The following is a 26,107-nucleotide window of genomic DNA, read 5'->3' on the forward strand; positions in this document are numbered from 1 at the left end:
GCCCGGGCGCGGCGCGCAGAGCTGAGGGGAGCGGAGCTGCGGGGATGAGCGCCGCGGCGGCCACCAGCGTCTTCGTCCTGTCCCTCACCGCCGTCCCTGTCACCTACCTCTTCAACTGCCTGGCCGCCACCAGCAGGTGAGGAGGAGGGCGGGAGCCGGGGCTGCGGGGGGCTCCCCTCTCCCTGCCTGCGGCGGCGGCACCTCGAGCAAGTCCCCGGGGACCCGTGCGGGAGCTGGCGGCTGGCGAGGTCCTCCCCAGGAGCTCAGCCCGTGCCGAGGCACAAGTGCCTCCTTCCCCGCCGTCCTTTTCCAAGCTTTGCTCCCTGCCCTAACGCTCAGCAACGGACTCGATTCAGCGCCAATGTTTATTTCCAAGCGACAGCTTTCAGCTGCCTTTCAAACTACCTCGGTGTTGTGGAGATGTCCCCTGGGCAGAGCACCGCGCCAGGGTCTAGGCCTGGAGCAGCACGTCTGCTTTTCAAACAGCTGAAAACCGCGGAGCCTTTACTTAACACCGACTGACTTTAACTCTTTACTTTACGATTCCCTAAGTCTGAATAGTGAGATTCAAGTTGCAGGTTTATGTCCAAGGTGTAAATCCTGCTGTTTAATTTCTTGTCATCCTCCTCAGAGGAGTTAACTGTCTTACTCCTTTCCTGAGGGGGCAATTCAAACAAATGTAACCAGTGCAGCTTTTGAAACCATATTCTGATGTCTCAAACATTTTTCACGTGATTAAACAAACCCTCCTTGTTTGACCTAATTCTCCTCAGTTTTGTATATCAGCACAAAAGAGAATGGATTGGGTTGGTGAATCTGGCCTAAAATGCATTTGATATAATCTGCCCTGCTGGGGATGTGGATATCACAGTTACATACATGTCTACCCGAGCCTAATGGGCCACTGGGCTTGCTTGGTTAAGGCATACAAGGGAGTGATGTGGCTAGCAGCTCCCAGCCTGAATGACAGGTACCCACTTCCAGGCAAGTCAGCAGGCTGGCATGAGCCCAAAGCAGGGGTTGCAATTTGCTTTAAGAGGCATAGCAAGACACCTGAGCTACTCAGCCACCATGCCTTGCTGAGGTGTAAGGACCTGGATCAGCAATTCTCAACCTGGGAGTTGCAGGACCTTTGGATGTCTTGAGATCCTTGTAAGGGCACCACAGGGTGGTGCACAGTATTAACACGTAACATATGATTTACAAGATAAAAGCATGTGTTTCCAGTAGGAATTCATAGCATCAAAATATTCTGATTTGTTGCGGTCCTTCTGGGTTCCTTGTAAAAGAAGAATTACCCTACTGTTTTTCTGTAGCCAAAACATGAGTGAAAACTACAAGCTGGCATTTTCTGAAGGGTACCTTGAGTCTAACAAGGCTGAGAGCCACCGATCTAGATGCTCTTCCCTGCAGAACCTGTCCGCGTTGTTTCCAAAGAGTTTACAACTGAGTCACACAAAGCAATTTGTCCCTCCAGGGCCTGAAAGGATCTCCATAACATTTCAAGCCCCCGCAGTCTGACACCAGAAACTCCATAATACCAGGCACAACAATGCTGCTCCTAATCCAGGCTGACTAATTGTTTCAATTTTGATTTGCAAACATACACTTTCACAGATAGACACTATTCTTTGGAGGTTAGACTAGTTATTCATAATAGTCCTTTCTGGCTTTAAGAACTATGCATCAGTGATTTGCACCTTTTTTATTTGCCCTTACATTTTCCAGTACACTTTTTTGCTAGAGCTCACATTCAGAACTCAGAACTTAGTCTGACAATCTAGCTTTCTGGACCAGTTGTTTATCAGGCTATTTTAGTATATTCTTTTTTTAGACAATCACATGTAACAAGCAAGCACACAATGCTGTGAAACAGTAAAATGAATAAGAATACGGTAGATTCTGCAAGGTCTCAGATCCTTACTGAAAACATTTAATTGAAGAGCATGCAGTTTTTATTTTGAAAAGTGATTTTCTTTACAGTGTAATTGCTCAGAGAAACTGCAGAGGTGGGTTTTGGGATCTCTCTTGGTTTTTTCTTTTAATTCACTATTTTAAAAAATGATTACAGTTCCTGGGCAATTGTGGCAGTTGGATCACTGGTTCTGATCTTTGTAGCTGTAGTGGCTCGTATTCTGGTCAAAAGAAAACCACCCAAAGACCCACTGTTTTATGGTATGTATTGGCAATATGGAAGTTAATTTAGAGTGAGTTCATTGTTTAAAAGTTATGTCACATGCAAACATATGTGATAGCTCTTACAATTTGTGTCTAATGATAGTTAAAAAGAAACGTTGCAATAACTTTGGGCCCAAACCTGAGACATGGCCTTGTCTTCCAATGGAAACTGAAGAAGGTAAAAAAGCAGAGGTAAAGAATTATGGCATGGGATGAGGGGTGGAAAAGTAGTCCTAATTTTCAGGCTCTGCCCACAAATCAACTCCACTGTTTGAGAGACCAAAACAAGACAGCATGTACAGTGGCCTGTGGAAATGCTTAAGATCTGAACATATGAAACTCAGCTTGTACTGAGCAAGAATTATTTGGGTTTTTGTTAGTTTTGATCTATACTGGGTTCCAGGGGCTTGCCCCCACCCCCCTCCACACATACCGATCATATTAAGAAGATCTCTACTATCATTAATCTTCATTCTTACATCAACAACATTCATTATAGCAACAGACACCTTAGTCTTCAATATCCTATTGTGATGAACAAAGAAGTTCACACCTCTCAGCTGCTGCTTCAGGCTGTTTGCAGACTCAGGCAAGCACGTCTGCATCAGTAACTTCATTTTCTTTTTGGTTAAAACCGTAAGGAAAGCATAGATTCTGGAACACGCACAGCAATCCAAAGAAAAAAATTACTGGCTCCTTGAGTGGCTGCAAGATGCCCTAGTCTAGTCCTTCAAGTTCAGACCCTTGCCAGACAGAGTCCATACAGTATGTACAGTAGTAACCTCCTCTGCATCTCCTTCTCAGTACCATATGTAGGAGGTGACCCTGCAAAGTGCTGGGAACCATCAGTTTATATTGTAGATGGGGCTAAAGGACACATCACACTTCAGGGGAGTCGCTCAGCTGCCTGTAGTGTAAGTGGGCACATCTACATGTGATGCTATGTTGCCATAACGACCTATTATGGCAATGTAGCATCCACGGCTGTCTACACATGACCAGCAGCTACTTCGCCATAGCAGTGCGCTCCTCCATTATAGTGCTCTGCTATGGTGAAGTAGCTGCTAAAAATAATGGTGCACCATGCATACGTCATAGTATAGGCAGTTACTTCCAAAAGGAAGTACTAAAGCACAGCATAGTAACAATGTCACTGTAGGGCAATGTGTAGATGTGCCCTGTGATGGTTTGCAGTGACCAATAGGGCAGGTCACATTTACTTTTTCTTTTGTGCCATTCCTCCTCTCCTTTTTTCTGAGGAATATCCACTAGAGGTTTACAATCAAAAGTAAATACATCCGAAGATAGTTTTTAAGACCTACACAGTCCTTGTTGTGTGGATGTAGATCTTCTGCTGAAGTCAATGGGAGCTGCAACTGTACATATCCTTAAATGACACTCTGTTTATGAATGCCAAAACATCAGCATTTAAAAAAAATCCTACTTAAGATATTTGAATGTAACAAGTTACATGGTATATTAAATCTCTCCTTTGACATTTTCCTCACAATAGCTAAATCTTTATCTACATCTGCTAGATGTTAATCTCATGGCAGTTGACCATTTTGGACTATAAACTGTGAAGAATATAAACTATAACTTGCAATATGTAAAAATGTGTATAGACAGAAATTTCTTCTTTTTTATTACTGCAGTTTATGCCGTATTTTCCTTTACCAGTGTAGTGAACCTTATAATAGGACTTGAACAGGATGGAATTATTGATGGATTCATGACCTATTACTTAAAAGAGGTAAATAATCATTCTGCTTATGAACATAAATAAAATATATATTATAGATAACTGGATATTAATAAAAAAATTAATGAAAAAATAAATAGCTGTTTTAACACTTAACAGGATATCTGGAACAGTATTTTAATGTAGTTTACATGCCAGTGGCTTGTTTTTGACCAGTCTGTGGGCACAACTTCAGGTGTAATTAATGCAAAGCAATAAACTCTGGAGTGTATTGCTCCCAGGTGTGTCGTTTGAACGTGTGCTTGGGAGAAATAAACTCTGGAGCAATAAACACCAGAGTATGTTGCCGCTTGCACGTGTGCTGGGGATTGCAGCACACTGCACTGAGTTGGAGTAGCTCTGGCTGGCAGGGAGTCCCAGGGCTCAGCTTGCCAGCCCAGGGCTTCTCCTTTAAGTTCAGTATGCTGCAGAGGGGCTGGCTGGGGCACGGTGGTGCTTCAGTGTAATTTACTTTTTATTGCACAGCTAAATTAGTCTACTGAATGGTAAACATCTCATGTAGATGCACACAGTGAAGGCATCTTTGCTTTATTGAATCACATTTTTCTATTTCATTGCTTATATATAACAAATAATATCAATGTTTTTTAATGTTAGTTTTCTAAAAATAATTTTTTCCATAATGTAGCTTACCACAGACTTCTGTAATACTCAATACATTTTTGTACTTTCTTGAATCATTCATGACCACAGACTGCTGTTCCAGCATTCTCACACCAGAGATGGCCAGAGATGCTAGATCCTGGAGGAACAAAGCATAACCAGTTCCAACCAAATAGCACTCAAAGTCTGCCATACTGTGTTTAAAAGGATGTTTTTTATGAGAGTTACTTCTTCCATTCATCATTGTTTTTACAACTTATTTGATTTAGGGTGAGCCATATCTGAACACAGCCTATGGCCATGTGATCTGCTATTGGGATGGCTCTGCTCATTACCTGATGTATCTCTTAATGGTGGCAGCTATTGCATGGGAGTAAGTCACTTTGATATTTGTGTACTATGGGTAGTTGTTTAGCTGTTTAGTTGGTTAAATTCTCTATGAAAATTCCATTACTTTCAGTAGATTTAGACCACGACTAGATTTATTCCTTTTCTCAGTTGCACAAAAGGCAGACAATGCATCAAATTGCATTCTCTCTGCTTTGCACTGTCATTCAAAGTGGACACATTTTTCAGTTTGGTAAACAGAAGTGTTTTGGTGTTGCATTGTCCCTGATGTGGGGAGAAGAAATAAATCCACCATATCTTTTACCTAGAAATTTCACTGTGCAGAGCATTTGTACAATCTATAGTGGTTGGACTGAAAACAGGAATCGTAACACAAAAAGTATAGTCAAATTTCACAACATTATCATGACTTTAGCAGTAGAATAATATCTTAGTCAAGATTAAACTGTCACCTTTCTTTCATCTGTGCTGGAGAGCACTGTGTAATTAAGAGAGGCAGTGATAATTCCTGGAGACTCTACGTTGCTTACTGTTGTGCAAATCATTGAGAGAGTTTGACTTTTACATTTGCTAATGCTAGGTGACATAGGAAGCCCACTACACCAGCTGTGCTGAAGGCAGTTAATGAAAGAGGAGAGGATGGGGAAGGAAAAATCCTCCAATCTTGCCCATGGTAGAAATAGTTTAAGGATAATAGTTACTTAAAAATGTGAATGTTAGGGGGAAATATATAAGCTATGCTTGAAACAGCCTTCTGATAGCTGAAGTACAAAAAGCAATTTTTTCAGACTTGCCCAATAGGTGACTTGTATAAAAACTGCTCATTCAGCTATTGTACTAGTAAAACCTCATGCAATCTAATATTACTCTTGTACCTTAGTTTTTAAACACACATGCATACACAATTCTATCACCTTCTACTATGCACTCATAGTGCAGTTTTAAACATTTGTCTTAGCATGCAACCACTGCAAATCATACAATCATATAATCTTTGAGGACAGGTTTTGATAGTGGTGTGTGTGGATGGTGCATTAAATCTATTTTTTTCTGTTGCAGAGAGAGTTACAGAACCATTGGCCTGTACTGGTTAGGATCCATTGTCATGAGTATTATTGTCTTTATGCCTGGAAATATTGTGGGTAAGGAGAGACAATTCATATAACTTTCTTTTGCATGTAGACAATAATTTTGTTTTCAACATCCTACAATAAGTGCAATAAAAGTTGTGCCCTCTCCAGCTTGGCTGCAAGAAGAATATTGTTGTATTGCTTCTTGACAAACTTGATCAGGCCTTCAGGACTATAAATAGAATGGATAAACACTTATTTTTTTTTACTTTGAGAAATGTGGATTTACCATTTCCTGCCTCCAACTAGTTTAATATATTGCAATAGGCAATAAGTTTCTGAGCCAACTTACTGAAATCAATATTTCCTTTTGACTTCAACACGCTTTGGAAACAAACAACTGTCCCTCTTTATTGCTATTAAAATAATTTGTCCACATATTTGCATAATAATAGTTTAGCTGCTTTAAAGTAAAATACTAGGTGAAGAGCATCCTCAGGCATTTTTATTTACGTAGCCTAGAATGCACTCACTTTACAAAGTCAAAACAAAACAAAAACCCCCAACTTTGCATTGCTTGAATTTCAAATGATGAATTCATAACTGATGGGGCTTGTGAAGTTATAATTCAAACATTCATGTTATGTATTTATTCACATGAAGTGCTTTAAGCTTTTTCTTCCAAAATAAATTATTTCCATCTTGGCAAAAGCTTTAAAGCAGAGATTTTTCAAAGCCATCTAGGAGCACACCCATACATTTTAATGTGTCTAGATTATTTAGGCGACTTTGAAAATATTAGCACAATGTTAATAAGTGGAGTGGAACATTATTTGGTGATCAGTCCCATCTCTTCCCTTACACCAGAGGTGTCACCTTCATCTGGTCCCATGGGCTGGATGAGTAGTGTGAAACTAGCCTGCAGTGCACATGTTGACCACTCTAGCTGGGCCAGACGGCCTCAGCGGGAAGATGCTTGTATCACAGGTGCTTGGCTACTGCCATGGGAATTAGTTTTGGCCCCAAGCTCCTTCCTAAAGTGCTGCTGGCACTCCAGCACTGTGGCTGTCACCCAGGTGCTTGGCTGACAGTATAGGAAGATCCTGCATCCCAGCCAGGGGCAAGGCAAGTCTGGAGGCTGGATCCTCCCTATGGCTGTATGCCTGACACTGCTGCTTACGCACATGCACATAGAGTTCTCCACTGTAAACCTCGAGATAACCCAATCTTCATACAACATGCTATTGTCAGCTGATTTAAAAGGCACAGGTTTTGCTGCTTTACCTCAGCTGAGGTCAGGATCTAGTCTGTGATTTTTGTCCCTCTTTCAAGCACTGTCGTTGCCCTGCATTAATAACCAGCATTTAGCTGTCATTCATTTTTGAGCTCACCCATTCCTGTGGGTTATAGAAAATGGCCTCAGCTGTTGACCTTTTTATTATGTTACAAGCACAAAGTCTCAATATTGAAACAACACTTTATGCGGGAGCTCCTGACTGCCTTTCTGTATGACTGTTCCACATGACTTGCATGCTGAGCAACAAGCATTTTAAAATGCTTGTTAATCAACATTATCCCAACTTCTTGGTAGGATGTTCTCCTGGATCTTTTAAAAAAATTTTATGGAGGGTCTATAAGCTAAACATTCTTCATGCATCTTATGATTATTTCTTTTGATAGGGAAATATGGAACAAGGGTGTGTCCTGCTTTTTTCTTAAACATACCATATATTTGTCTTCCTATATGGGCTGGGTTCAGAATCTACAGTCAACCTTCAGTGACTCACAACACTCCAGTAAAGGTAATGTTACTGCATTAAGTGTAATCTACTGTATTAGTATGGTTAAGAGCAGACTTGCTCACTTCACCGGCAGTTTTCAGGTTCCATAGAAATAATGGAATACCTTATAATGGTTCACTGTTATGATTATTATAGAAAAATCAAACAAAATTGTGCACATACTGCAAAATCATTCATGCATTACATTTATAAACTTAGTTATCTTCATTGTAGAGTGAAAAAAGCAAAGTGGTTTAGAGTTGAGGGCTGGATTCAGAGCAGGTGCAGTGGAATGACAATACCCCCCTTTCTCAACACAGGGCAGGAACAGCAGGCTGGGACTTTAAGTCCCAAAGAAAATAAGCATCTTCCCCTTCCTCCCTTCCTCTGTGCTCAGAGGACAGGAGCTTCCCTTGCCCCTGGTACAGCATGGACAGCAGGGATACTGGCAGTGGCAGGCCAAGGGAGAAGGGAATGGGAGGGGAAGAAAGAGAGAATGCTTACCTTCTTTGGGATTTAAAGTCCCCAGCTGCTGCTCCCAGGTTGCAGGCTATTCACCCTATCAGGGAGGAGAGAAGGGAGAAGGCTGGGAGTGGGGGATGCAGCCAACCCTACAGCATCAGTTGCTGCTCCTGCCTCCCCCTTTATGAAATCCTGGATCTACTTCTGGAGTTGTGTAAAGGACTAGGAGAGAGAGTCTATGTGTGCTTTGTTTCCAACTACCAGTTATTCTGTGTCTGTCCTTGTGTAAATATTTTTCCCTGTGCCTAAGTTTCTCTATGTGTGAGCCACATGTAGTGATACTTTCTCAGGTTTGCAAAGCACTTTAAGATGCTTAGGGAGAATGAGCTGTAATTGTAAAGACTTTCTATGAAGATGACTGCCCTGAGATTTCCTTTGCTTTTCAGAATGTATGTATTGGTATCAGATTTTATAGCAGAGGTATATCGCCCTGTTCAATAGACTGGAAGCAGTTAATTAATAATTAAAAGGCATCCATCTTGCTTCTTAATTATCAAAAATTCAATTTTACAGTTGTGCTCATTTGTTGAAATAATATCTGCTCACTAATTGGTTGGACCGTTGCCCTGTGACATAGTTACTGGGCATTAATAGGGTTAGTTGGGCAGTCACAATGTCATAGCTGTTTATGTACAATTCTACCCAAGTTGTGGGGGACGGAAATATGTGAAGAATAGAGCAAAGAACAGTTAGCCACTTGTGGCTACTGGCAAGTCAAATTCTTTGCCAAAGCACTTTGAAAACCCATTAGTCATTAGAACTACAGAGTTGTCTGAATAATTAAAGATGGTGTTGCTTGTGGGTTCCTTTTCAGTAATGAGGTTAATAGGAGGGTTTACCTGGAGGACGGGTGAAGGTTTCATTTTGCACTTTGAGCTCCAGAAGCATTATAAAAATTGCTTCTTATGGACAAAAAAACATGGTTTCTCTTTTACAGAGGCACAGTTGAGCTCTTTCATTTATGAGAAGCTTAATATTAATAAAGTTTCTATATGTTACATTCAACCATACTTTCCTTTCATAATGTTTTTATTTCAAATGCCTGGAAAGCCAGATTTCTGAACCCCATTTTAATTTCAGTTCTTGCTGAAAAATTCTTTTGTTTGAAAAATTGAGACTCGCAGTCTCTTTTCTCTGAATGTCATGGTAAAGACCTTGATGTGACACTAAATATCGATTTTTTTTCACTGATATATTAGATTCCTTCCATGAAAGTGCTTTTCCTGTGGGAAGGTAGAACTATATCTAGCTAATTTATGGCTTGTATAAAATGATATCTGAGAGCCCAACATACTTAGGTTTAGGGCCTGAAATCGATACAAAAAACAAATGATAATATTTTAGAATTTCACAGTGCAAAATGAAATGTAACTTCCAGAAAATAATAGTGTATTTTAATACTTATAATTAGTTTTTAAACTAATAGTAAATCCTGAAAGAATTTGGCCCTTTTTCAGGCAATAGTTGCAATCAGCCTTTGTTCGGAGGCAATTAAAAGGGATTTAAGAAACAAATGACATGAAAATGATTAAAGAACATAATATAAATATACATACAAACTTGCATCAAAACATTATTTAAATCAATTTATGGTAATGTTGCATATAAGTCATTTGTTCAAATAGATTTGCTATTAAACCAGTTAAATACATACATTTCCATGATAGAACAGAAGACTGAAAAGAAGCTTCAGTTCTTTTCAAAGGAGAGGTAGGGGCACAGTGGAGGGATGAAGTTATAACTATGTTTTGAATCAAGCTAAACTGTAATACAGTATTTTCCAGGGTTCAGTGGATAGGTTTATAAACATAGTAGGAACTCAGGAAACACAGTTTCAATAGTTTAAATTCAGATAACATTGATGAGATTGAGGATAGATTTGCACCTCAATTCTGGAGGGCCTGGTATCATAGTGTTCATTCTGTTGGCACTGTAGTAGATTATTCTGTGCTTTTTTGGCCTGATCTGCCCCATGGGAGGCACTCAGCATAGTCTCTTGCAGGGAAATGGGAGAAAATTATAAATATGACTGCAGACTTCCTTCTAAGATAAAACTGCAGTGTCAGCAAGATTGGTGAAGAGTTGATTGGTTGTTTTCAGAAGAATGGAAGCCTGCAGTGGATCAGCTCTGACTTGCCAGTAGAAGATGTTGCATTTAAGTCATTTCAGCATGTATTAACATGACTTTGCTGTATTAAAGAGAGAGACATGGGCAAAATAACTCAACAGTCAATACTTAGTACAATACAAAGAAAATGCTTTCTGAATGTTTTGCCATTTAAGTTCTTGATCTATCTTTCAACTTTTCTTTGGATTTACATTGGTATTGTCTTTGTGTAAATATATCCATGTAGGGTGCATCTAGTTGAGCACAGCCATGTGATACGTGGTGCCGCAAACACGTCTGCAGTGCCACATACTGCACAGACAGTTGTTCTCCACAGTGCAAGGGCACGTTGCCTGTGTGTGTGCTGCTCTGTATTTTTATTTCTCTGCAGGTTTTTTTGACCCCTGGAAAAAACAAAAACTGGAGCAGCGCATGCATGTGTAGTGTGAGCTGCTGAAAAGCAGAGCCAGGCCTCCTGGAGCTGCACTGCAGCTGCCAGCCAGGCTCAGCCCTGGGAGGCCCCCCCAGAGCCCCAGGTAAGGCTGCTGGTGCCAGCACAGTGCTGGCCCCAGCCTCCCTACTGCCCCTGGGGTAACTTGCCACGTGCTAAAGCGTGCAAAGCACAGGAGTTCCCCAGAGACAAGTAGCTGTTGTGCAAAGTGTGCCGCAACTACTTGTCCCTGGGGAACCAAACCTTCACTGCTATTCTGGACATGGCCATAGAAAACAAAAACCCCAGAAGCTCTCTGTACTCTTCTGGAAAGTGAACAGAAATTCTACTCATTTTCATTATTGCTTTGCTCTCTGAGAGCTCTGTAAATAAAAGGAGAACACTGAGGTTTTGTATAGCATGGTAAATATGTGCAATGATTTAATATTTCCTTTAAGAGAAAAGAAGTAATATGTTTAGCGTTCATTCATGCCTAGGCAAAGTGGGAATAAAATATGAAATCCACTGATCTTTGTTCTTCTCTTGTAGACCTTACCTGAAAGTTATTTGTAGCTTGATTACTAAAGAAAACCTTTGTTTTTCCTTTTTCTAATATTGAGTTATACATGCTCTTTGCATACGATATTGCAAACTTTTCTACAGCAGGTTTTGATAAAATTAATAGTACAGTCACATAGATCTAGCTCCTCACTAGAGTTCATAATAGGTCTATTGCCCTAGCATTACAGACAAGCAATAGGGATACCTAAAATATATTTATTGGGGAAAAAATGTCTTCTATTATAGCATTTGATAAAATGAATAACCCTGCATATATAAAGTAGCTTTTCCTTTTAAGTAAGCTTTGAGCTAAATCCTGTAATTTTTACTACGAGTTTTGCCTGCAAATCTGTTCTTTTATTTCTGCAACTTGAACACAAATGATAGTGATTATCACTGAATCCTATTTCACATAAATTATGACAGTTCTGCCTCAAAATAAAAGGAAGGCTATTTGGTCTTTCTGCTGTGTATATGTATTAATGTTTAGAGCATCAGCCAAAAAGCAAGTGGAAATGACTAATACATAATTGCAGAACCTTAAAATGAGGACGATAGTCTTCTCAGCTGCATGGACCTTGCCTGTGGTATACATATATTACTGACAACTAGTGCATCCCAGAATTAAAAAAACTAAAAACTAAAAAAATCTCTACAATGCTTATTAAGGATTTGCCAAGTTCTTTAGCCAGTACCAGCCAGAGAGAGCTGTTTTGCTTCTTTGCTTCTTTCTTATATCTGTCTTTCTTACATGGCCTCCATTACTGCAGTTTCTGAGTACACCTTGGTAGGTGAGGATGATCCTTATTTTAGAGCTTGGGAAAAAAGGAAGGGCGCAGAAAGAAGTGATAATTTTTGCCCAATCTGGCCACAAGGAGCAGTCTATAGCCATGACCAAACACAAGTACATGGCTACAGACAGCTTCAGAAATGGATGGTTGGACAAAAATCTGATCCTTCATTGCATGAGGGTTCAGATGAAGACGTTTCAGAACAGAGTGTCTTCGGTAACTTCTGTCTGTGCTGGAACATAAAAATCAGACCCAGCTCCCCAGTGATATTTACATCCATAACTCCCAAATCAATGGGACTTTAGCGCTTGAATTGCTTTGAGGGACTGGACCTAAGTAACTTGTCCAGAGTCACACAGGAAGTCTATGGCAGAATAAGAATCTAAAGCTGGGTCACTCACATCCCATGCTACCAGACCATAATTACTAGACTGTACTCCTTATAGGCTGCTTGATAAGAATTCTTGTGCAATAAGAAAATCCTCAATAATAGCAGAATAGTTACCACCCAAAAGAATTCTTGCCTCTTGCATTTTCCGGACCATCATAACAACATCACTTCAACACTTATCACATAAACCATTCTATTATGAACCCATTTGACTTGATACAACTTTGTCTTAAATGTAAAATGGACATGGGTAAAACACTCAGTTGAGAAAAGAGAATGGGTGCAAAGAAGCCATTTTATTATCTTTGTGTAAATAACATTGCATTAATTATTATGCAAAGTATTAAAGACTGTCCAAAGCTAGGCCATCCAACATCAAGACTGACATTGCTTCTCATTTAGTTGTTCAGTTACATGAAAACATGCTTCCTTTCAGCTTCAAAACATACGAGCCAAATTCTGTTCCCAGGGCTTGTCTACACAGAAACTCTCAAGAAAGCTAAATACAATCATCTAAGGTTATGGCTTTAAAATAGATTATGTAAAGCTGCCTTAATTCAATGTCATCAACTCAGGAAATTAAGCAAACTTTAATTCTGAGCCAGAATAGCCACACAGGGGTTTAACACAATTTAGTAAATCCACATAAAAATTAATTCAGATTAAATTTTCCCAATTGTCTCTTTGTAGACAGGCTCTTGATTACATCATTATCTATAGAAATGATGCTGCCCATTGAAATCAATTAAGTTACTTTGGCTTTACAAATTTAGAAGGGATTTGGGGCCTTGGGTTCTTTTTATGGCATACTACCATTTTAACCTTTTACAGAGACAGACTTGGAATTAAATACACTGGACTTTTGTGTCTGCTCTTAAACACATTCTATATTGTAGGTGGTTCAGGAAGTCCAGAAGAAAGGACTACTAAAAAGACCAATAGACCTAATGTTGGCTATATATCTCATCCTAGCAACTGGGTTTTGCATATTTAGGGGCATGGTAAGTTTAATGATCCCATGTCTTTACATTTTATTTAAAACTCTTTTTAATCACCATTTCCTTTTCAAAGATTTTGTGTAGGAAACTGTTTATAGTGTATCCAAACCGGGGACTTGATTATCTTCCTTTTAAGTCAATGAAACTATACTCACAGCCTTAAAAGGAGTCGGGCTGGGCCCTAAAAGAATGAAGGGTACAATATTTGTGGCATTATTATAGTTAGCATTGCTTTGCTTCCCCATTTTGCCCTGTGTGAGGCTTGTTTTCTGTAAGCAAATAGCTACGTTGCTCCAAGAGCAACAAACAGAAAGAGGGTAGAGTAGCACCTTAGAGACTTACTGGTTCAGAGAGGTATAAGCTTTTGTAGGCAACAGCTTACTTTGTCAGATGCTATGACAAAGCAGTACTATGACTTCAGGCTAACACAACTAGCTACCTCTCTCTGCTCATAAAGAGCAGAGTAATAATATCCCAAGCGTGAATTGGAATGACCTGAAAAGCACATCATACATTGTTTTTTGCCCATCTAGTGTTAAATATTTTCATGGACAATAGTATTGATGCACACAGGCTAAATTTGATCTGTATTCATGTGTTTCTAAACATAGATACTCAACCCACATAGAAAAAAAACCACCTAGCTTGCATAGTGAGTGAGAGGCAAATCCTTTTATCAGAGGAAAACTGTTGGGTTTATCCCAAGAGTCAAGACATAGTAAACATCTCACCCTTACTTAGGAAGACTGTGCTGCTTTAATTTTATATACAGCTTCAAAGCCCATTTGATAGCTTTTAAATTTCAGAGGGAATTGCACAAAATTTAAACTCCTGACCTAGCCAGGGGGTAGACCTAGTCCTTAGTGTCAGCTCTAAAGTATTTGCTGCTTTAGGCAAAATAGAAATTGTACACTGGTTATTTAAAAGGTTACCCACTATTTTGGTGCCCTGGACCAGGGGTGAGAAAAATTACTTTGTACCCCTGGACCACATCTGGACCATGGGGCTTTTTGCAAGCCAGATCCAGCAAAAGCATGTGGCAGTGGCATCCGAAACTGCTACAGGCCATGTGCTGGAGCCACTAGCATGTGCCCTGAGTACATGGGGCCATGACACTGGCAACCCTACCCTCTTTCTGTTGCTGTGTCACCAGATGGTGATCAAGACTGTGTCAGGCCTCACTTGCCCTCTTGCTCTTTATGTCTATGTCCACAGGGCCCCAGGTTCTGCAGCAGCCCACTTCCCCCAACCATGCCTCCCGGTTCCATCAGTTCATTAGATAGCCTGGCCGGCTGCATAGACCAACCGCTTGACACCCTTGCCCTAGACAACTGCCTGCTCCGTATATTTGGTAGAACCGACCCCGTCTAGACCTTAATTCATGTAATGTGAGCAGAAGTAATCTCAGCAGCATTTTGTTTTGCCTGCTGCAGGTCAGCATGTAGTTCTGCTGCCTCGCATTTCTGCTTCATTTTTGCTTTCTAGTTATATTTTTTGCCCCACTTCACCTCTAGAATCTTTATTTCTGGTTGTTCCTAATTTTGCTGCTGGCTGCAATTTGTTGCAGCTCATGGTACCCCAGTGCTCCAGTATTACAGGCTACTTAGCTGCTCAACTGTTTCCTTGTGGGAAGTGTTACCTCTTCCCCAAACATTTAACTGCAATCCCACTTCTTCATTTTTCAGGACTTATCTTATCTGGGTGTGTTGCTCCCCAGTTCCTCTCCCAGAGCAGGAACTGTTTCTGTGACATTTTCTGAGTCAGGGACGGCAGGAACTGCTTTCTCTAAGGCTGCAGTAATTGCTTCTCTATAAACTGGCCAGCAAGGGACAATTCATTATTTAGATAAGTACCTACTTCTCACGTACCAAACATCTCTTTTTCCAAGATGTATCACTGGTATGTGCAGTGGAAATCTTTATATTCTTCCCAAGGCCAGATGAGTTAGCTGCTGGAAAACACCCAGTGTGGCCTCGTCAGTGATTTGGACACCAGCAATGCCTTCTTAGACAGTTCCTATTGCAGCTGCTGTTGAAATTGACTGATAATTCTGGTTCGAATAGTGCTGTTTAATTTGTAATTATGAAATGTTATAACAAACGTTGTTACCTAACATGGCAACCCTCTGCGCTGTGGGGAAATTAGGTCACCCCACAGTTTATTGGTAAGTTTGTTCTCCCAGGAATCTTTCCCCCTCATTATAGTATACCAGTACCTGTTTTGGAAGTTACAGCTGCTTCCCACAATTACCTTATTGCAATGCATTCTTTTGGGTAAACCCATATGTAAGATCATCCTACCCTAAAAAAGACATGCTTGCCTAATATTTCTGTCACCAAAGGAATATCACCAAGAGAATTTCCTTTGGAAATCCCATTTAACATAATGGAATGGACTAAAGCCTAATAGTCAGTGGAAATCAATGACTGTTTGTACATTCATCACATTATAGCTCACAAATGCAACTCTAGTAAGGCTAGGCTATAGTGTTGCCCCATGAACCCTTCAAGTGACTTGTAAAGTGGGAAGGGTGAGGGAAATAAGAAGGAAAACCACATTTTAATAATGAAGTCAGCAGCCCCTCTTTGGTGTGACCTGGCAAACTGCCTTTGCCCTGAGCCAGTTCTAATGGACCTGGTTTGTTCTGGCCTGTAAGCTAGCCTCCTGCGTGCCAGTACAGAGGACAGCTGCAGAACCCATTGGCCTGAGAGGAAGTGTCAGGGTTATTTGTTTTGCAATGGCTTCTTGGATCACACTTTTACATTTCTCCTTAGATTGCTTTGGATTGTCCTGCTGAACTCTGCCGGTCATATATTCAGCTTCATGAGCCCTATATAAAAGATCCTGCTGCCTATCCCAAACTTCAGGTAAAGAATTAATGATGAGGTATGGAAAGTTACAAAATGATTGGGGAAGAGGCAAAAAAGGAAGCCACAGGTTTCACATCTGAGACTGCCTGTGAGCAGATGCCTTCCTTGCTGGCACTTAAATAAATAAGACCAGAGTGTACTTCACATGAGCTCCACACCAGCCATCATAAGGTGGCAACTTCTGTTCACCACTGATCCTGCTTGTATTCAAAGTAGAGACTCCAGAATGAAAGAAATGCAGCACAGCTAATGTTTCTGTTTAAAATGCAGATGCTGGCATATATGTTCTACTCTGTGCCATACTACGTGATCACATTGTATGGCCTAGTGGTGCCTGGTTGTTCCTGGATGCCCGATGTCACCCTTATACATGCTGGAGGATTAGCCCAGGTATTTCTTTGTAAAGATTTTCATTGGGGAATTACTAGCTGATAACACTGTAACTAGTGAGCTGTCCTAGAGGTAAGGGGTGAAGTGTTCCACCTCATTAGGCTGCTTTTAGAAGGCAGGGTAGATTTGCACCTTGTAGACTAACCAAAGTACAGTAGAAAATATATATAGCACAAAATATATTTTGTAGGTTGAAGCTCACCTCATCAGATGCTGTGAACAGATGTGCAAGGCTGCTTTTATGCGGATGTAATTCTGTGGGCTTGTTCCACCTTTGTAAAGCCAGTTTAAGGGAGCAAACAATCAGGCTTATTACATGCTTTCCAGCTCTTGCATCATTGCTTTGATAGACTTAATTTTTTCTTTTTCTGCATATTTTTGACTTGCTTGTTTGCTTTATTTAAACCTTACTAAATGTGTGCATTCTCCAAAAGAAATCAAAGGTTTGAATTAAAGATATGGCATCTGACTGCTCCTTTAAAACACAGTTTAACAGGCACATTGTTTTCACACAATGTGTTGGCCACCAGGATGGTCCAAAAATAGACTGAATGGGAAGAGGAGCTCTTAGTCACACGCTAGACAATATCAGTTACTTTCTTCAAGTTACAGCTACACCTGCAGCACAGCAGAGTTGTAGTGTTTGATCAAGACATCCTCAGGTTCCCCAAAGCCCTCTTTTGGGGCTGTACTTTCACAATTTTTGCCATCCAGATTTGCTTAAATAAACAGCTGTAGTGAAATGATGACCTATAATTATATTAAATTATTGGGTACTGCTAAGACTTACCATGACGAGGCAAAGATCATAAGATAAAAGAATATGAACAAGATTCTAACCAGGAAAACTGACTTGTCTGGTGGTGTACCTATGCAGCCATTTAGCACGAGACAGGGCATTTATAGCAAACCTTCTATAACTAATTAATTTAACTTGCATGAAATTTAGCAAAATGAAGGATCCCTCAGACAATAGAGAAAACATGGTTGTGAAGTGAGAACAAGAATGTGATGACAGTGTGGGAACAAAGGAATACCAAAATAAATCTCATTTGAATATCACCATTAGCCCCAAAGCACAGACTACTACTTTGTTCCCTGTGCCATAGATAAGCATCGCTTATTTGTGTCTATTACAACTTTACTGGAGAGTCAAAAGACACCAGAACTGATATTATATTCTTGTACTATATCAGGCCCAAACAATTTCAAAAGCCTTAAACAAACCGAAGTAGACATACCAATATCTAGACTTCCATAAAAAGGCATACATCAGAAACCAGCATCTCCTGACCAATTACTCAGCACATTCTCAGAGGTTGGGGGAAGAAACTACTCCTTCAAACATTATTTAGCATGAGGAAAACTAAATCAGAAATCAAACCGGATGTTGACTAGACTAGTCCCCCAAATCTTGCCAACATTTTTAGATTTCAAGACTGAAACCATTTCTTACTATACATTTCCCACAGAATATATTCGTAACTTCTGGTTGTGCAACATTTTGTATCTGTGTTACTGACACAAGTACAACATTTTCATATTGAAGCCTGAAATACAGTGATATTGCTTGTGGTTTGGCCTAAGGACAGTGGGGATTTATATATATATAGCACAAGGAGAGAGAAAATGTCCTATAACCCAAAACTAAGGTTTAACAGATTTCCCTTTTTAGTTTTTCAAGTTATTCTTGGACCAAGGAAAAAAGTAGTGTTGATTGATGGCAATAATTAACTACTGGATAAAAGAAGTTCTCAGTGTAGGATGGCTCTCAAACTATTCTCTTTTCCATCCAAGAAAAAAACCCACATCCTCAATTTTTTCAGGCCTGATGCTGTAGTTGCAGTTTCCAAGACACAAAGGCATTTCCTTTCAATAGTTTAATCCATTGGAAAAGGAATCACGATTATTATCCAACTGAAAGCAATCGCACTGCTTTGGACTTGGTGCCCATATCTGTTAATGATTCAGGAAGAACATGTAATTCTGTCTTAGTGGATGGGGACAGAAAGGAGGAGGCCATTTAAGATTTTTTTTTTGCCCATTTTAGTGCTAATTTCACTATTTCATATACCTGTAATCAAGGTAAACACCTGTAGTCACAGAAAAACGTGTTTTCTGTTAAGAGCAAAGTGTGCTAAAGAGAAGCTAAATTTGGCAGGAGAGCTTTCTGTCCTGTGGGAAAATTCTCTGGTGACAGTTCATACTGCTCCTAAGGCCTCACATTGGGTATTTTTTTCCCTTGTCCTTTCACAATTTATATGTTTTTAAGAGTCTCAGAATAGTCCTCATGCATAAAAAAAGAAAAGGCAAAAATATGTGCATGGTTGGGCAAGGGGAGGGGGCAGTATATCTCTCAGCTTGAATTCCACTGTAGCTTCAGTTCACTTTGTTCATTAATGCACAGTAGTTACTGCACATTTAGTTTAGTACTTGATTAATGAAGTATTAACTAAATGTGCAGTAACTACAGTTACTTCGTAGTAGCACTGGCTCATGGTTTTTTGTGACGCATACTGTGCAGTAGCCTAATACTACTGTGCAGTAGCATATTAGCATAGTTTGTACTCGGCAAGCTACTGCACAGTGTTAATAGGCTACTGTGCATTAAGCATCTCATGTAGACACACCCTTTGACTCCAAAAGTTAGGCCCCTCTGGCTTGTAATTCCTACAACACTAATCAGCAAAGCTCCTTAAGTCTTCCACAAGATCAGAACTTCCACACCCTTGATTGTATGGAGACACTGGATAGCCTCCGAGATCTTAAAAATATCTGTGTTAACCTATATGAGAAAGTGTACACAGAACTTACGTGTGAAGCGATGAAAAGTTCAATGTCTGTGCTGCAGAAAAAACCGTCCACACTTATACAGCTCCTGTAAAAACAACCCCACACTCCTCCAAAACTCTGCTAGGCTGCAGGAAGTCACTGCCATACCCCACCCAATCAGAGTTCCCAGTGCATACTTTCTATAGTCATTGATATAAATGAGAATGCAGGAGATCTCCCTAGATTGACAATTCAACCCCCTTTGAAAGCAACTGGAGCTGTTCTTTGATAACTGTAGGCTTTGAATAAGGTCCAGAGAAGCAGATCTACCCTCTCCCATTGACAAGCAGGGCCTTCTCCCTCTGAGTGCCTTCTGGGTTATACAGCAACACAAATTCTTTGGACAATGTTTATAATTGGGTTGCAGCCAGAATTTGAGCAGAAAGATTTCCTGCAGGTGAGTAGCTTAGTTGGTTGATTCACATTGCTAGTGAGTTGTTGACAGCACCACCCCTGGGACTTAGCATCCAGAGTTTACTGTGGAGTGTGATGACCAGCAGATTAATCAAAGCTGAGCATTTCACAGATATGAACCTCTTGGTAATTTACTGCCTGATTTCATCAAGGGGAAGAGCTAAAGTCTTCTTCCATCATCCCTCCCTAAATTTTCCACGCTGAGGTTTCTGTAACAGGAAGAATCAAGGAATAGCTTGTTCACTGATGGGATCTAACTACAGTAAGTGGCATGAACCAGGTCATAGTGCTTTTGGTTGCAAGCATGGCAGCCCATCAGCAGGACGGGAACACCTCCTGGCTGATCCTATCATGGCAGACCATGCAATACAGAACAGTTTAGTTTTTGTCATTACTGGAATTGGCACCTGTACTCCCACACAGATGCTGCACCACTGGCCGTTCTCAACATTGTGCTCTACCTGTACACATCTAAAACTCCTGCTGTGGCAAACATGCAGTCTGAATTTTACACAGTTGCTCCCTGTTTTTTCCTTACTCTCTCCCTCCTTTTAGCTCCCACTGGCTTACCCAAGCCCCTTCCCCATCTACTCACTTGCCGTTCCTTTCTCCATTGTTGCTTAGAGAACTTTTTTCACATTGAGGATCATAGACTTCCAGGCACTAGATAACAAACCTTGACTTAAAAAGAGAGACTAGGGCTATTCCACCATAGGTTTTCTTGTCCTCTTGTTGCTGATGTGGTTAATAATGTACTTTGCTTCCAGAGTCTAGAGTGAAATCTTGACACAAAGGAAGGAAAAAATCCTCTCCTGTGTAATTGGGTTTCTGCAATGGCAGTCTGGAATGACAGAATTCCTTGCTGCTCTAGGCCTGGTCCAACTTCCCACTGAAGTCAGGGTCAGTCTGTCCATTGACTGATATCAGAGCTAGATCAGCAGAGGGAAAACTCTTATCTTTCTTATTCAATGAGAGAATACCAAAGAGGAGAGCTCAGTGAACCTGAAAGGTAAACTCAAGCTGGATACAAAGAATTGTTTTTACATGATGCATATGTTGCCAGAAACACTCTTTACAGGTTATGAGAAGACAGATAGGATGGAAATACATTTTTGTGAATAATAAAAATACAGTAGCTGAAGTTGCATAATAAAAACTAGATGAAATTTATAGTCCATTTTGATTCAAGGGAAAAGCTTGAAACCCAGGCCCTTACATTGAAAGGGATGTATGTGCCTAGCTCTCTGAATAACCATGAAAATTTGGGCCTAAGTGTCTCAGGAAAGAAAGAAATTCTCCCAGAGCTCCTTCTTACAGGGCTGCATGTTGCCTGTGCAGCTAAGGGTGCTAGTCACCATCAGAGACAGAACACAGGATCAGTGGGACAACTGGTCTAACTTTGAGTGGTAACTTCTGTGTTCTTCCACATGATACCCCAACCCCACCACCAGAGTGCTTACCCGGACCTCTGGATACTACAGTGAGGCCAGAAGTGCCAAGACAGACAGGGCATCTTTAGATGGCAAACTCTTACTCCTTCATTCCTCCTGCCGCTGGCTGTGTTTCAAGTTCTGTGCCAGGAGGTCCTTGCCCTTGGCCACCGCTCCTTGTCTGAGCTGCCCACGCAGGTAGCTCCATTGGAAGAAAAGGGTGGGTCTCTGCAGCAATGGGCAATTGGGTGAAGCTGCCAGATAGGGGAAGGGCTCTCCTCTGGGACTCAGGGTGGTACTAGCAGTCTGCAGGAAACAGACTGAACTGTGAGGCTCTTACCATGTGTTTTACAGTGTGCTACTGAGCTTCTGCTTGGTGTATTACAGATATTCACAGGAACACCTGAACAGCCACCCTGCTCAAGGGTGTTTGCACTTGATTCCTTTGACTGCTCTGCTTCCTGAGAAAGGCTTGCTAGAGCAGCTGTCCTCTGGGCACTGGGGTGGCAGGGATTACTGAGAAACCCCCTTTTGGGGGTATATCACAACAATGCACATGCTGCATTTGTCTCTCTTCTTTCTACTTCACTAGCCATGGACAACATTCTGCTTGTTGTGATCCCTAGATAACCCCTATCAAAGCCTACAGAGAGCAGGATTTGGCTTAGAGCCTACTTTACTGCATTGCTAAATTCCTTCTGAACCTTTCTCTTAATCTCCTCAAAGTCAAGCTAGCAATTATTTTCTCAGGTTCCTCTTACTGGAAAAAAAAATCATAGAATTGGACATATGATAGTTAATGTAAACGAGCTGTTGCTTGAAATAGCTGATAACAGATGGAGACAAAAGACGGCAACTATCCCAAGTGCTTCTATCTTTAAATGTTTGTTTATGCTAAAAATACGCTGCAGCTCAGTGTGCTCCCCTCCGCACATAACCATCACTGTAAATTTAACCTATGCTGCAGAAAACTCTTAGCTCAGTGCTTCGCAGAGGCTTGATCTGGTAAACTGCTACTCAAGACAGCAGAGTAAAATCTGCAGGGCATCATCAAAAGAAATTTGTTTAGCTTCCCACTTCTTGTCTTTTCTAACACTCTGATACAAATTAAAGGTAAGGCCCTGCCTGCTCAGGTTAGCATCAGTAGCAGCACTCCCATGCATGTGGAAGTACGAATGGCCTCAGATCAGGACTAAATGTGTGTGTTGAAAAAAAATGTTGTTTGGTGATGCGTGCATGTAAAAATAGTAATGCGGGTTATACTGTTATTCAATCTTACCCATTCTTATGTGTATATATACACATCACAGGCTCAATTTTCCCATATTGGTGCTTCTCTTCATGCTCGAACTCCTTACGTCTACCGAGTCCCCGAAGAAGCAAAACTGTTTTTTCTAGCACTGAACATAATGTATGGAATTCTTCCCCAACTGTTGGCTTACAGGTGTGTCAACAAGCCAGAGTTTTTCATGAAAACACAACGAGAAGAAAAAACTGAATAGAAAAACTGCTTCCAATTTTCCTTTTTGGCTCTGTACATATTTAGTTTTGGATGCAACTGGACTACTCCTATGGCAGCCAAATTAAATGTAGTTTGTCAAGAAATGTATGCAACTGCATAGACTGCTTCATTTATCCTTAAAGAAAAAAGGGCAATAAAGACAACTGCCTTCAATAACACTTCTCAACCTTTTGATTTTTCACTGCAACTGAGTTAATGGTTTCTAAAGCTATTCTTGAGAGAGGTGCTTTAGCAATTTTATTGATGCTGTGTGGAGTTAAAGAAGAATTACCTCAGTGTTCCACACAGACTGAATTATTTCAGCGTTAACAACTTGTACAAAGTGATCGGAAACATTTTTGGGGTTAATATATGGACGTGCCAACAATTAACATACAGAACTCTGTCACATGCACATGTTTTATTAGTCAAAAGGAATTTCTTGTGGGTCAGCCATGTTAAAAATCTCAAGAAATCTTTTAAGACGCTATTGACTTTTAATATACAACTCTCTACATGAAAGAAGCAAATCAAATCAGTTCAATCAGTGCTGTCTAAGGGCTCTATTCTGCGAGGACTTCTCAGATGCTTGAAGCTGGGCATGTGCTTACACGTGTTGCTCAGTTGGGGCCAGTGCTCAGAACAATGAGGAATTGGGCTTTTAAACACAACCAAGCATTTTCAGAGGAGGCTTTCTGTTGCACTTCTCTTTGCAGCCATTTTGCTAGTGAGGTTTTGCCATAAACAAGCCACAGCTAATATAGACCTTAGTGAGAGGTTTGGGGGCTTTACATTTTCACTGCAATCAGAACTACAGCTATTACATTTCATGAGTTTATGCTAAAAATAGTACATTTTTGTGCCTCTTCTGTGGATAAAAATAATTGATAAATTTAACTGGGAACATTTTAGTCTTGGGTGCTGAATTGCTGGAAGGTTTGATTTACAGCATTTTCATTTCTTTCCAGTCTGAGCATTAATGAAAAAAGCATTGGTTCATGCACATGCATGTTTCACACTATGCACGGGAACTTTCAAAACAGGGAAAAATTCATACCTTTGACATTCGCCGTTAAACCCTGCAGGGTTGTTCACAGCAGTGCTCAGAAGAAAGAATGTATGCTGTCCCCCTCCAGCCAAAATGGCAAGGGACAGCACATATCAGTCAATACTTTTTTGGCAAAAAGGAGCTTAGAACCCAGGTTTTTTGGGTGTGGAATCCTCCCATCTATATTACAATTCAGGTCAGCTCCATCCCACTACATCCTCCCCAAGGATCTATGGTAGCACATGCTGTCTTACAAGTAGGTATCATGCCCTCAGCATTAGCTCTAATGCTCTCAGAGAAACTTGGAATACAGTCAAGGTGAATTTAATAACCTCCTGTTATCCAAAAAAAGGCAATGTACAGAAAAAAATAAAGATCTCACCTGCACTTGTATCTATTTTCAACTCAGTGTTAACAGAATGTTTTGCTTTAATACTTGAGTTACATTAATACCTCACATTATTACACGTATGAAGCCAAATATGACGCTAACTTAGTTGCTTACAACCTCAAACCTTACTCCCAATACACATTCCAATAAATTTATTCTGTAAAAACAATACATTTTTTTGTTTTGTTTTTGTTTTGTTTTTTTTTTTTTTACAGTAAACTCGTCAACTACAAACCTTGAATACGCAAAAGATGTTCCAAGGACAAGCATAACAAGGATTGATAAAACCAGACTAAATATGTTTTCACAATAAAAGCTGGCATAAAAATAAATAAAATTCTCTATTATCACAATAGCAACAATAATGTACACAGAATAATGGTTTTGGAATGCTTACTTACTAGTCTAGTTCTATTTCCAAAAGAAAAAAAAATCAGAAGAATGACAGGATCCTTTTTTTAAGCCTTTCAGTATTCAAAATTTGATGTTTTGTTTTGGTTTCCCATAGGGTTGTGTATCACAATAAGCTTAAAAATGTAAAGCATCCAAATGAATGAGCTCAAATTGTGTTGGCATTGGAAAAAATCCTTGTATTAATCTAAGAAACACAAAAAAGACTTTCACTAACTCCACATATAGGAACTAAGTCAGATAGTGTACATTACATCATGATTTTGAGAAGTAGTAAGAGTATAACTAGCTAGGTACTTCTAATAAGGAAAGGTATTTTATTACATTATTGACCTTTGCAATGATCTTAACTGAAGAAGAATTTTTCTTTCATGTTGTAACTAATTAAAAAACAAGAAAGGATGGTTATAGAGTAATTAAAAGTTATGTTTGTAGGTGGAATAGATTTTTGTGGTTTTTGCATGTAAGAAACTCATTTTTAAGGTTTACTTGTTTTAAAAAAATGCTGACTTAAAATGATTTAATTTGGAGTTTCACCTTTTCTCTTTAGAAAAGGCATCTAAAATGTGTACAAGTCTGCAATATCTTCATAAACCTCAGCCACTGGAAAAGGGCAACTTCATGCAACCAAATATGAAAATCAAAAGGTAACCCTTAGAAAAAGGGTAAAATGTCATTTCTGCAAACACAACAGATAGGAATGTGAATAATGTGCATACAAACTGGGATGCTGTTGATGATACTAATGAATAGATGTGGTGACTCATATCAAATCCAAGAATATTAGACAACCAAACATGTAACCTTCTTGTGTTTTCCCTTAATGTTCAGCAGTCATTATGTTGGTTAAGTCTGAAAGAGAGAGAGAAAAATAAATGTTACTTAATGAAGGACGATGCATTAAGCTTTGAAGAACTTAAGTCAAAATCAATGCCTTATCCTTACACTGCAGGGCTATAAGTACTATAACTTCACAGTATATTTCACTAGCAAAATTTGATTTTTTTTTATTTTAGAGGAAAGAGCTTATGTTACATGAAACACACACATCACAAAATGGCAAAGAACATGGCTTGAACATTTAGGGTGTGATCAGTAGCTTAGTTTGTGTATGTGGATGGGTTTTAATTTTCTCCCGGTAATTTCATTCTGAAACTTGCAGAATACCCCAAAATATAATAAACCAGTGGTTTTCCATGATAGTAATCACCAATTCATGCAAAAAATTAAGTAATTGTTCTAGCTCCAGGAGCTACCAGGAGGAAATGCGTAGTCTTG

The 26,107-nt window shown here is 40.0% G+C and overlaps 2 protein-coding genes and 1 long non-coding RNA gene across 6 annotated transcripts in view; 1 reads left to right on the forward strand and 2 right to left on the reverse strand.

Moving 5' to 3' along the window:
- Positions 1-10: 10 nt before the first annotated feature.
- On the forward strand, positions 11-24,841 carry TM6SF1 (transmembrane 6 superfamily member 1). 2 transcript variants are annotated; one of them, XM_019533685.1, is made up of 10 exons: positions 11-136; positions 2,072-2,175; positions 3,834-3,931; positions 4,813-4,916; positions 5,951-6,033; positions 7,642-7,763; positions 13,441-13,545; positions 16,317-16,409; positions 16,683-16,802; positions 22,789-24,841. In XM_019533685.1, the coding sequence occupies exons 1-10, from the start codon at positions 45-47 to the stop codon at positions 22,978-22,980; spliced, it is 1,113 nt and encodes a 370-aa protein (XP_019389230.1). In that variant the 5' UTR covers positions 11-44; the 3' UTR covers positions 22,981-24,841. The 2 variants fall into 2 exon arrangements, with proteins under 2 accessions (XP_019389230.1, XP_019389231.1); XM_019533686.1 differs by lacking the exon at positions 22,789-24,841 and adding an exon at positions 20,816-20,896.
- Positions 9,825-20,823, reverse strand: LOC109309079. The gene is made up of 2 exons (XR_002100780.1): positions 19,617-20,823; positions 9,825-10,453 (listed from the first exon to the last, which is right to left on the reverse strand). It is a non-coding gene; the product is annotated as an uncharacterized LOC109309079 (long non-coding RNA).
- LOC109309078 (hepatoma-derived growth factor-related protein 3) overlaps positions 24,336-26,107 on the reverse strand; it is a 63,260-nt gene continuing 61,488 nt past the window's right edge. For all 3 annotated transcript variants that reach the window (XM_019533689.1, XM_019533687.1, XM_019533688.1), the window contains exon 6: positions 24,336-25,681. In XM_019533689.1, coding sequence (XP_019389234.1) covers positions 25,676-25,681 — 6 coding nt within the window. In that variant the 3' untranslated portion in view covers positions 24,336-25,675. The remainder of the gene's footprint in view (positions 25,682-26,107) is intronic.

Source organism: Crocodylus porosus, unplaced genomic scaffold, assembly GCF_001723895.1.
Source record: "Crocodylus porosus isolate Cpor-Errol unplaced genomic scaffold, CroPor_comp1, whole genome shotgun sequence".
NCBI lineage: Eukaryota > Metazoa > Chordata > Crocodylia > Crocodylidae > Crocodylus > Crocodylus porosus.